Source organism: Limulus polyphemus, unplaced genomic scaffold, assembly GCF_000517525.1.
Source record: "Limulus polyphemus unplaced genomic scaffold, Limulus_polyphemus-2.1.2 Scaffold159, whole genome shotgun sequence".
NCBI lineage: Eukaryota > Metazoa > Arthropoda > Merostomata > Xiphosura > Limulidae > Limulus > Limulus polyphemus.
Window position 1 is genome coordinate 103,208 of NW_013665769.1, and position 12,635 is coordinate 115,842.

Sequence of the window (12,635 nt, forward strand, 5' to 3'; positions counted from 1 at the left end):
TGGTATGTGTTCTGAACCTCCTTAAAGGTATTAACAGAAACAACCAGAAACTTCCCTAGTATTTGCGTGGCTCGTTAATTTTTTCTATCACATTTTTACATTGAAGGATAAAATGGTATACATATTAAGAGTGAAAACGTGTTTGCCAGATCATCGTGGTAGATAACAAATAACGTGTATATGTTTTTTATTTAATTTGTGCACTTATACAGTGTTATAAGTGTACTTCTTATGTTTACCGATCAAACTGACTTAGCATGGCCTGGTGGTTAGGGTACTCGACTCGCAATCTCCGGGTAGCTGGTTCCAATCCCTGTTGCACCGAATGCGCTCGCCCTTTCAGCCGTGGGGAGTTATAAAGTTTCGTTCAATCTCATTATTCGTTGGTAAAATAGTAGTCCAAGAGTTGGCGGTGGGTGGTGTTGACTAGCTGCGTTCCCCACTAGCACTAGTCTATCACTGCTAAATTAGAGACGGCTAGCGCAAATAGCCCTCGTGTAGCTTTGCGCGAAATTCAAAACAAACCGATGGAACGTGCTTTAGTAGTTACAAGTTTAATAATATTGGCCTAGTTTACCTTACAAGTGTTTTTTGTAAATGAATCAGTTTGCTCATGGTTACAAAAGTGTGTACAGTGTAAAAGTTGAATTAGTTTACAAAAAAGTCAACCGTTTGAAACTTATTTACAGACACTTACGTGAGACTGCCTTAAAAAACAAAAAAAAAACGAGTCTCTCGATGAGTCAGCGGTAAGTTTACATACTTGCAACGCTAAAATCTGGTGTTCGATTCCTGTTGTGGACAAAGCGTAGAAAGCCCATTCTGTAGCTTTGAGCTAAAGGAAACAAAACCTTAAAAACTGTTATGTTAATGTTATTTTCTCAACATTATGTTCATCGTGTAAATGATATATAGGTATTAAGATAAGGAAGTTTAAGGTTAGTTTACCCGTAGTGGACAGAGCACAGATAGCCCATTGTGGAGCTTTGGGCTTAATTTAAAACAAACAATTAAGGTTAGTTTTAATACTAAACTTCATATAGAGTTTACAGCGTCACGTTGATATGAAGTAAATGAAGTAACTAATTACTGTTATTAGTATTAATGACCACCACTGTTTTATATATTATGGCTCTAGAAGTCACAAAGACAATAAAAACTGTAAAAAGTACACTTGAGAATATGAAATAACTGGAGTTTGAGAAGTTATGAATTAAAGCGCAGCTTATTTTAAAACCATAACCTAATGAATGTGATGCTGTATTTTAGAATAACTTTCGTATATGTTAAGAACAACATTTTGTTATATAAAGCATTTCTGAATCTTTGTGGGGATTTTAGTTTTAAGATTAAGGTGGAGAAAACAAACTTTGTCTTTAAGTTTTACTTGCAGGATAATCGCTAAGTTGAATATGAACAAAAAAATAAATTGTAACTTTTGAGTTGTTTGAAGGAGTTTTATTTCCCTAATTAAAGTTAGCCTGGAAGGGATAAGGTGTTGTGGTTTAGTGCTCAAACTAACAATGTGCTTGCTGCCTCAGTTTTAAGTCTGGGTTTCAAGCGTCGATTTCATCTAAAAGCAGCTGAGCTTTGGCGTGGCCCATGTTTCGCGTCCCGATGTCGTAAAAAATAATCAGGCCTCGCATTTTGGAGCTTTTGGGTTTCTTATTAAGTCTGGCGGTCAAATATCACTATTTGCTTAAAGTAATCCAAAAGTTGGCAATGGATGCTGTTGATTAGCTGTCTTCCAGTTCAAAATTAGGGACACGACTAATGAAGCTAACCCTAGTGTGGTTTTGCAAAAACAAAATCAACTGAAACCAGAAATCATCTGTGTAAAGCTTCAAGATGTGTGTTTTATAGTTATAATATGCTTGGCATTTTGCCAGAGGTTTTTAGATGCAATTTTCCTTGCCAGCGTAATACTACTGTTTGAGATTGTGGTTGAACTTGATTGTCGTGTGCTGGTTTGAGTACCGAAACTAGAAAAATTATAGATATGACATATGCATGCATGGCGCTCAGTACGAGTTATATTTAGCACAAGCCACTTGTTTCCTGGTGAGCCAGCGGTAAGTTTAAGAATTCACAAAGCTAAAATCCGGGGTCTGATTCCCCAATATGAGAGCCAATTATGTAGCTTTGCACTAAGAAAAAAACAGAACAACATCATAAGCTAGCAACTTTAACTTTATACTAATTTTCACTAAACGTTTACAGATCGTTTTATTTTCAGACTCCGTATTTTTGATTTCTCATTCTATTCTCTGTCATTGATTTCTATCTTAATTGAAAAAAAAAGAACTATCGTGTCTTTTAAGAATATTCCAGGATATATTTGACGGAAAAACTATATGTGCTTTGGAAATTATATGCTATTTTAAGTAATTATTTTGGATAATAACACTTGAGCACTATTTCGAATTAATCTATACTTATGCAAAAGTGAAGTATCTTACTTGATTTTAAGTTCACACGTATTAAAAGATGTGTTTGGAGGTGTGTTTATATCGAGCTTTGGGCAGCTTAAGTTGCCTTTAAAGATACGAAAAAATGCTAGATCACACACACACACACACACACACATATATATATATGAATATATATAATTTAAGTGGTTAAAATCAGTCACTTTTTCTTTTGAGAAAACTTTAGGTCAAGTTGTACTAGAGTTTTTAATTCGCTAAGCACAAAGCAGTACAATGGGCTCTCTGTACTAACCACAAGCATCTAAGCCTAAAGTTTAGCTGTATAAACGACTAGGGTATACACTGCTGTTTTAAGCTCAAATGTTATCAAGTAAATCACAGAGTGAATGATATTTCACGAACATTTGTTTTCTCAACAATAAGAAAAGAAAACATTGTCATAATCGGGTTCTAGAAACTCCAGCTTTTCACATCTCTATGAATATGATTTGCTCACACTCTATACTAATTTTCACTAAACCTTTACAGATCGTTTCATTTTCATTCTATTCTATGTCATTGGTTTCTATCTTAATTAAAAAAAAAACTATCGTGTCTTTTAAGAATATTCCAGGATATATTTTATGGAAAAACTATATGTGGTTTGAAAATTATATGCTATTTTTCTTTCAATTTACAGCAACGAACGACCTCTCTCGCCGAAAATGATTAACCAACAAGATATGGAAATTCCATTGTATTCTTCCCAGGTGTGTTTAGTGTCTCAGTTGGGAAAACGTTATTAGAAATAAAAGTTTACTTATTCATTAGCTTGTATATCTCAAAAATTTTATAAATAAGTAAAAAGAAATTCTCACATGTAAGTTATCTTTGCAAAACTAATGTAAATATACCTTTTTACAAAACTAATGTACATATACCTTTTACAAAACTAATGTAAATATACCTTTTTGGAAAACTAATGTAAATATACCTTTTCACAAAACTAATGTACATATACCTTTTACAAAACTTATGTAAATATACCTTTTTACAAAAGTAATGTAAATATACCTTTTCACAAAACTAATGTAACTATATGTTTTTGCAATATTAATGTAAATATACCTTTTTACAAAACTAATGTAAATATACCTTTTTACAGTATTAAAATATTGCAGTTTTTACGTTGACTATATGTAAGTGCAAGTGGTCGTAATTTCTAGTTTAGAGCTTATAACAAATAATGGTGGAATGAAAAGCATCACTGACACTGATACACCATTATAAGTTTTAGTCAATTAATTTACTTGCCTTTGTAAAAACTCTGTAGCCTGTGTATACACAGGTTAAACGTCCTGAACCTGTTGTTGCAAATCAGTTGTAATGTTGATGTTGCCAAAACTGGACCCTTCTACGATGGTTAATGATTAATATTAACTTGCGATCAGAGCAAGATATGTAAGTAGAGCGAAACTAAAAATCAACCTGGCAATCAGTATGGCTAATCAAATACACCCTCTGTACGTTTCTACTTATAAAAATCAGAATGCATTTTTTCATGAGTTGGGATACCCTCGCTGTTAACGATGTTTTCGTCCTTAATTTTAACAATATATCACGAGATTCGTTCAGCTAAGAAATTTCAGGTTAGTTTCAAATATGTATATTAAGTTAACAATGAAAAGCAATCTTTATAATAAATATATTTAAAAAAATAGATGAAAATAAAAAGTAATTACATTGTATATATTAATTAGTGTTAATGAAATTATCAATATATGTAAATAGCATAGTATACTTTATTTAGAGAACACAGAAACACTAGCTGTTGGTTTGAACTGCCGTCGTTACATTACAGGACTTTCAGCGCGAAGATATACTGCAATAGGAGAAAATTAATATCTGTAGTGCTTGGTAAATTAAAGGAAGTCATAGTTAAACAGGACTAACCAATAGCATATTGGAAGTAGCGAAGAAAGTTAAGTAAATGGATGTAACGTACCTATTAATGCATCAATCACTTAAGAATTTGAATGTAAATCTCTATTGTTTCTCAGATCTGTAAAGATCAACATGTTACAAATAGTTAGCTGGAGTCAAATTATCACAAAGAGAAATATTTATTGGATGCATCACTGTAATATGAATGCTCCAGAAATTTTAGCTACCACACTCAAATCCAAATACCTTATGAGTAATATGCTAAAGAAATGAAAGACCGATAAACCTTCTTATGGTATTATCAGTATAACGGCCGCAGATTACTCACTTTTATAGCATTCCAAGCTTTGAAACGTTTTATAAAACTAAATTGTTCATCTGATATTAAATCCAACACTATGGACCTTAATTCTGGATCTTGCAGCCCAGAAAACACACGTGAAAGTCGTGGATATTGCTTTAAGTGTTAAAGTTAGAGTGAAGAGCAGTAGAAAACTATCCTGTAGAGCGTATCCCAGTACTCATTGCGTCTATCAACTGAACAGGCTTAGATTTCACGGCAAAATGGTTGATGTTTTGTATATGGCTGTGAATAGTGGTGGGACTTTATCAGAGTATAGGCTTACTTTAATTTATTTGGATGTGGTCAACTGATAATTTAAGAAAGCCATAAATGTGTCTTCTTATTATGTAATTATGGCTCATTATTATTATTTATATTCGTAGAAAGTTGCGTGCAAAGACTATACTACATTCATAGTGATAATACTCTGGCATATCCCACGTCTGCATTAGTTTGAGACCAATAACGTCTAGAATTTGTCTATGGCTGATCTGAATTCAGCTCAAATACACTAGGATGTTTAGAAACGTTAACTGAGATTCGAAGAGAATGGCCATTGACATTTCACAAAAGCAGCAGTTACATGTTTCCATGAGGTATGCGCCAGAAGTTTGTGACAAATGTTGGTAGGAGAGTCAGAGCTGTGGTTGACTCCAGGAGTAAGCATACTCGATATTAACATGATAAATAAGCAGTTAAGTACAGCGCCCCCTACTAAAAGTGGCATATAATATATAGATGTGATTGTAAACAGTTTTTAGAATCAGTCAATCGTTGATCTGATAGTTCTGAACAAAACGTTCGCCAGGCTTTACTGGTGATTTTAATTCGCTGTTTTTTTTTAAACTCTAACTATATTCTTTTATTCATATTTCTTGTAGCTTTTAATATTTCATCAAATATTAATAAGAAAAGTAAAGAACTGGTGATTTTTCATTGACTCATTGACTTTTTCATTTTAACTTGTGACTTTTTGCTTTCGTGTGGGTATGTTTTATGGTTTCTGGTTCAATCACTAATGAACATAATTATTTCTGAAATAAGGAAATTATACTGATTAATTAGATTCCCTTTTGGTTACAGTACCTACCTAACGACCAGTATATTGCACTTGGTGACATAGACATGGGGAGGCAGTATGCGCTCGACGATATGTTACACAGTGCTCTGGGTTTTGGTGAAGGAATCACACCAAGTTTCAACCATAATGCAAACACACCATCCACAGAAAACCAGCTAACACTACTGGACGGTAAGAAACAACTTTTACTTTCCTTTCACTACGGTTTAGTTATTAATTTTTTCTTTTATTTCTTTGCGGTAAAAATATTTTTATAATGTTTAAGGACAAAAGGTCAATATGAAAAACATTTTTTGTAGTTCGAATATCTCGATTCGTTTGCCATATTTTTGTTGTACCATACCAGCCATCTCTTCTTATCACAGATGGTCTTTTACTACTGCAGGTATAAGTTTTAAATAAACTCTTTCCAATAAGCCTAGTAATTACATTAAACAATCAAACTGAAAAAAAAGATAATAAAATGTGACCTCTTATTTATCAGATTCGTTCTTATGTTGATGAACGAACTACATAATCAGTACACGTATAATACCTACATACCTTCAGAACATGTATAATATGTACTAGCTAACAATATATGTATAATGCGTACCATCCCCCAATACATATATAATATCTACCGGCTCTCGGTATGTGTATTATACTTGCTTATTAGGTTTCGTCATATATATATATATGTAATACCCACTAGTCCACAGTAAATAGGAAACATCCACCAGTCTTCAATAGATGTTAAAGTTAATCATTAAATTAATTTATTTTCTAATTTTATATCTACAACTGCTGGCAAAGCCGCTTGTTCTAGACTGATAAGGTAAGGTATATATGTTGCTGAATGAGAAATGGCACAGCGGTATATCTGCGAACTTACAACGCTAGAATACGGGTTTCGATACCCGTGGTGGGCAGAGCACAGATAGCCCATTGTGTAGCTTTGTGCTTAATTACAAACAAACAAACTATTCAAACTTCAACCTGATAATAATATTTTATGGCTGTGAACAACAGCTACAAAGTTGCTCATGATAGTAAAAGACTATTAAAGTGTGAAAAGGGTTGGTAATCACCCTGAGAACAAACTCTAGCGCTCTCTACAGATGGACCTGTTTTCATCACGAAGAAAGGTCATTGTACTTGTTGAAAGTACTAGAACTTTACAATTCTTTTCAATGTGAATTAAAAGTTCGTGTATCCGTTTCAAGAGAATTTTACACACCACTGTTATCAGACTTAGCGACCAACTAGACACAGAAACAAGCAATCATTGTTTAGTTGACCTGTGTGTGTATATGTGAGTACATACATATTTAACGTGCACGCCATAAAATATGCATAAGATGTTAATAATGCTAAACAATCTGAGCGACAGATTTCTTTCAGTTGTCAGATTCTGAAATCAAACTTCTCTCAGTTGTCACTTTTGAATATCAGACTTCTCTCAGTTGTCACATTTGAATATCAGACTTCTCTCAGTTGTCAGATTCTGAATATCAGACTTTTCTCAGTTGTCAGATTCTGAATATCAAACTCATCTCAGTTGTCACGTTTTGAATATCAGATTTCTCTCAGTTGTCAGATTCTGAACATCAGACTTGTCTCAATGATCAGATTTCTCCCAGTTGTTAGACTCTGAACATCAGACTTCTCTCAGTTGTCAGATTCTGAACATCAGACTTCTCTCAGTTGTCAAATTCTGAATATCAGACTTCGCTCAGTTATCAGATTTCTCTCCGTTGTCAGATTCTGGACATCTACTTCTTTCAGTTGTCAGATTCTGAATATCAGACTTCTCTCAGTTGTCAGATTCTGAACATCAGACTTCTCTCAGTTATCAGATTTCTCTCAGTTGTCAGATTTTGAACATCAGACTTATCTCAGTTGTTGCATCGGTTTATTAAATTATTGGCTACAGTTTTTTTCACTGTTGTTGAAATGATCCCGAAAAACACGGGTTTAAATTATCATCACTAATGTAATAGAACAATGGTATCATTACAGAAAATATATCGTAAAAACACTGTACTAAAATTGTAGCTGAAGCTGTAATACGCATGGAAAGATGTTTGGATTTTCAATCTGAACGGCACCATATGCGAGACATGGGCTAAGGTTCAGGCGCAGTTGTTTCTAAATTTAGAACTGCATACTAGAGGGAGAACGACAGGTCAGCAATACTCACCACCTTCAGCGGGATTGACTGTCACTTTTATAAGGCGCCAATAGTTAAAGTGTAGAGCATGTTTAGAGGCATATTTCTTGGTCATTCTGATCCAGAGCTCCACACGCTAACCACTTGGTCACATCCAGTATACCCATGTAAAAGAGTCTAACACCAAGAAGTAATAGTTTTCACAAATGTTGGAATCATCCAAACTACATATTCTAACGAAATAAGTTCCATATATTAAAATCCAGTGGTCAGAATTACCGAATAAATTTTTTCTATTAAGTTCATACTTTCATGGTTAACTACAGGTCTTGCCTCGCAATTTGAGGGTCACGGGTTCCCTCTAATCTTTCACTGCTAAATTAGGGACGACTAGCGCAAATAGCCCTCGTGTAGCTTTGCGCGAAATTCAAAAGAAACAATCATATGGTGTTACAATGGAAGGAAGAGGTCCTTTAAATAGGAGGAATAGGTCTTTTGTACCTGACCTTCCCAGGTCTGTTAAGACCAAAATTCCGATCACGAAACTGAGCAAACATTTATTGTTAGTTACAGGCCTACCAGAAAACTAAGATACCTTAGTTTTCTGGTAGACTTGTAACTAACAATGAATTCAACACTGAATGATAATTTTCCGGCAGACCTGTTACTAACAATAATTGTTTTTAAACCGTAACTGTGCGGTCGATCTGTAACTAACTATTAATGTCAACAGACCTTAGTTTTCTGGTAGACTTGTAACTAACAATGAATTCAACACTGAATGATAATTTTCCGGCAGACCTGTTACTAACAATAATTGTTTTTAAACCGTAACTGTGCGGTCGATCTGTAACTAACTATTAATGTCAACAGGTGCAGACATTTGTGGTTACTTACAGATTATCCGGAATTTGTGTACTTGTAAAAAAACAACAACAGTAAAAACGGTTACATCTTTCTCCATATCTGGGTGCACCTCATGTTTGTAATAATATTTAGCGTAAACATTGTTACTTTCAACGCTTCACACAAACAATTCATATAATTATTTCTTGAAAAATGGACTTCTTTATGTTAGTATATATAAAACAGGAATGCATTATTTGTAATCTAAACCAATATTTGACAAAATTCTGTATGTGTGACCCACTTACAACTGGCAAGCCGCTGGACCAATTGTCACCACACCTTGTATGTACCCATAGAACCCCTATGAAGTGACATATGAGGTGTGTCTGCACTGTGATATGCCCCTCGCTCCTACATCATGTCACAGGGACCCATATGTCTTCTCACTATGTTAAAAGAGTACGTCACATTTATATATAACAAGCTAAAATACCCATCCTTTTTCTGTGTTATGAACTTAAAAAAATGTGGAGGTGGATGCTATGCTAAATAACACAAACATCCCATCTTTCACGCAATATATTTACAACATATTATTACGGTATTCATTATTACCTCAACAAAACTTTTTATGAGCTTTAATAACTCAGTATGAATATATCTAAAACATGATGTACACTGTGTGATGGTCAGGGTAACTTTGTAGGAAAGAGGTAGTTGCCAAAGTCGTGGCTGTAGGGGTGCTTTCTGTTACCCGCTTTCAACGCCCACCTCTTAATGTCCTTCCACAATGTTTCACGTGATTAATTAATCGACGCTCATTGGCCGCAGTAGTTTCTTACAGACCGAAGTTGTAAGGTCACGGGTCGAAGTAGGAATTGGGTATAATTCAAAAAATGACTCTTCATATCAGCCTTATGGTGGCTGTTGGAGGAGAAACTTCAGCTATGTTTATGTATTATTTCAATAGCGGTGGCCTTTTCGTCATTGCATTTCTCCGTAGAGAGTGCGATAGCACTCTCTAAGGTATATAGGACGTTCATGTGTCCTACCCCACACTGTATGTATGTTGTGTTGTAGAAAAGTTAATAAAGTTTTCGTGTAAGGACGAGGCATCATCTATGAATGTAGTTTACGTTTACTTACGTCAAATATAATAAATGACCAATAGCAATAATAATGGGGAGTGGATGGTTGGGGAACACTTTTAACATGCCCCTTGTTCCAAACTATCATCCCACAAAGTCTGGTTGAGATTAGCCCAGCGACCTAGGAGTAGTTAGACAACGAACAAAGAGACACAAAGATTTTTATGCATTATAGATATAGATATAAGGAAACGAGGAATAGTAATTTTAATATTTATTTTCAATATATTAAAGACGAAAGTAATTACACATGATAACTTGTAGTAAATTGTTTGTCGTCAGAGGCACTTTTGTGTACATTATGTGCTTTATCACATGGGAGATGATCAATATGCAAAATAGATCTAAAAATCGAGAATGTATGTGTACACAAATTAGTTACTTAAAATAACCCTAGTGTGACATGATATACGTGCAATGGAAGTCAGATGCTACTTCTCCTATTAGCTACACACGGTCATCAAAACTTTATTTTTTTCTTTCTCAAAAAGTTGTTAGCTTTATGGAGTGTCCTTTTTTCTTGACGTAGCCAAATAAATAATTTTCGTAATGGCAACCATGACGATTACCATAATTTTTCTGAAAACCTTTAAATTCCACATTAACACTTTGCATAAGAACAGTTTCAAAAACAATATTTACTATTGACAATTTAATAATGATTCCAACTAATGATTATTGCGATATATGAATAATAATTACTCAAACGTATCAACTAATTAGTATACCTGTAAAGATCTTACAACACGACAACATAAATTAGGTCAAGAAAATGCTTCTGTGCAAATCAAACAACAGGATTATGCCCATCATCATATCAAAGTAGGCTTAACACACGTTGAAAGTACTAAATAGAGATTTGCACTCGCTTAATTAAACATTGAAAAGATCCACTGGTAATGTATCTATATGAAATAAGTTTTATCGATAAATATGTTTGTGGAATTGGCTTTTACTGGCTTGAATAGCTGAATAAATAAATAATCTTAGATAATTCGTTTAACTAAGTATTAATATTTATTAATTACGTTAGCTGTGAAAATAAATATTCTTTCTTGACATATTTAACTGTTTTAATGAAATTTTAGTTATCCTACATACGCATTTCTCGTACTTTTAAAATTTCACTTCTATTCTAAGAAATTTTAATCTATATTAGATCTAGTTTTGGAGGACATCATGACAGAGATGTCTTTCAAAAATAAGCCCGTGCACGAATGGAATCAATATGACGTCATCGAATGGGTTCACTGGTGGGCTGCCGAAAAGAAAGTGGAGACTATAGCAGTAAACATCCCGGCTTTTACAACCCTTTGTGGGAAAGACTTAACAAAAATGAGACCTTATGATTTCCTGCAGTTAGATTCCCAATATGGCGAAAGGATATACGAGTCTTTACAGTTTTACATTCATTACCACCATGTTGGTAAGTGTTCTGCTTAACAGCGATGTACGTATAACATTTAAAATTCTTTGAAGTAATATATTAAAACAAAAGATAAACATTAAACCGTTAAAGGTTGTACATCAAACTTAATTATAATAAAAAAATATCGCCGTTTCTGTCTTAATAGATATTTCAGAAAAACGCAGATGATTCCATGACTTAAAATTAACATTTGTTTTCATGACATAAATCTACCTAAATCTGATTGCTACTTTTTAAACATATCGTTAGATCGCATGACTTAGATGCTTACCTTTAAGTAATGTGCATAACTTGTTAATAATGAGCGTGATTTGCCTTTAGATCTACTGTTCTTTTAATGATCCTGATTAAAGTGTGCTGAAGATGGTAATGTCTCTGTAATGTTGTTCATTATTATGTATTACTTATAGAGATGTATCATAGTGACATTACAGGAAATTACTAACAGTGTAATATATAAAATGGGTTGTTATGCACGGTGCTAACTGACCTATGAGTTTATTTTTATACTGAAAATACAACTACAACTGAATTACTGATCATAATAATGTTTAAATTTAGAAAAAACAGTTTATTATTAAAACGTATTTTACTGTTCGTGTTATTCCAGAATGGCACGATAATATAATGCCCCTTGGATCATTTGGCCAAAATCAGCACCAGGTACCTTCTTTGACAGGTCAAGGGTCAGAACCTTGGCAACACATTCTGAACCACGATGTTCCAGGAAAAAGTCCATATTCAGGCACAGGTGCATATTTTTAGTTTACTACTTTTACAAGACTAGTATTTGCAATGATTCAAAGAGTAGCAGAAAGCGGCAGACATAGTATAGTATGGTTCTTATTTGTTCAAAAAGTTGTTAAAGTTATTATATATATATATATATATATTTATTATATTTGAATTGTGTTTACAATTGGAAACTGATAAAAAGTAGTTAAATTCTTTAAACTATAGTGATAAGGAGGAACAAAGTGTAATGATTAAAATTATTTAGTTTTAAATTCAGTGTACTTTGAATAACAGATATACATAATTTCCATATATTAAACAGGCCTATGATGGTTTAATTGTTTTGAAATGTTTACATGTTCTACAGTAATTCCTGTACGCTGAATCCATCAAGTACAGATTTTTTTCCAAACGTCATAACGCAATACATAAAATAAAGACCAGAACACGTAGTTTTGAGACTAAAAGAAGTAGATTTCAGGGGAAAAAATCAGGATGAATGAGAATGGATATTCGTTTGACATCAATGTTCTTCCCTTTTCTTCA

At 33.6% G+C, this 12,635-nt stretch overlaps 1 protein-coding gene across 1 annotated transcript in view; it reads left to right on the forward strand.

Annotated features, from left to right (window-relative positions):
* LOC106476813 (ETS homologous factor-like) overlaps positions 1-12,635 on the forward strand; it is a 68,988-nt gene that overhangs the window by 43,283 nt on the left and 13,070 nt on the right. The window contains exons 3-6 of the mRNA XM_013937439.2: positions 3,109-3,178; positions 5,779-5,947; positions 11,085-11,351; positions 11,965-12,105. Of these exons, the coding sequence (XP_013792893.2) occupies positions 3,109-3,178; positions 5,779-5,947; positions 11,085-11,351; positions 11,965-12,105 (647 nt within the window). The remainder of the gene's footprint in view (positions 1-3,108; positions 3,179-5,778; positions 5,948-11,084; positions 11,352-11,964; positions 12,106-12,635) is intronic.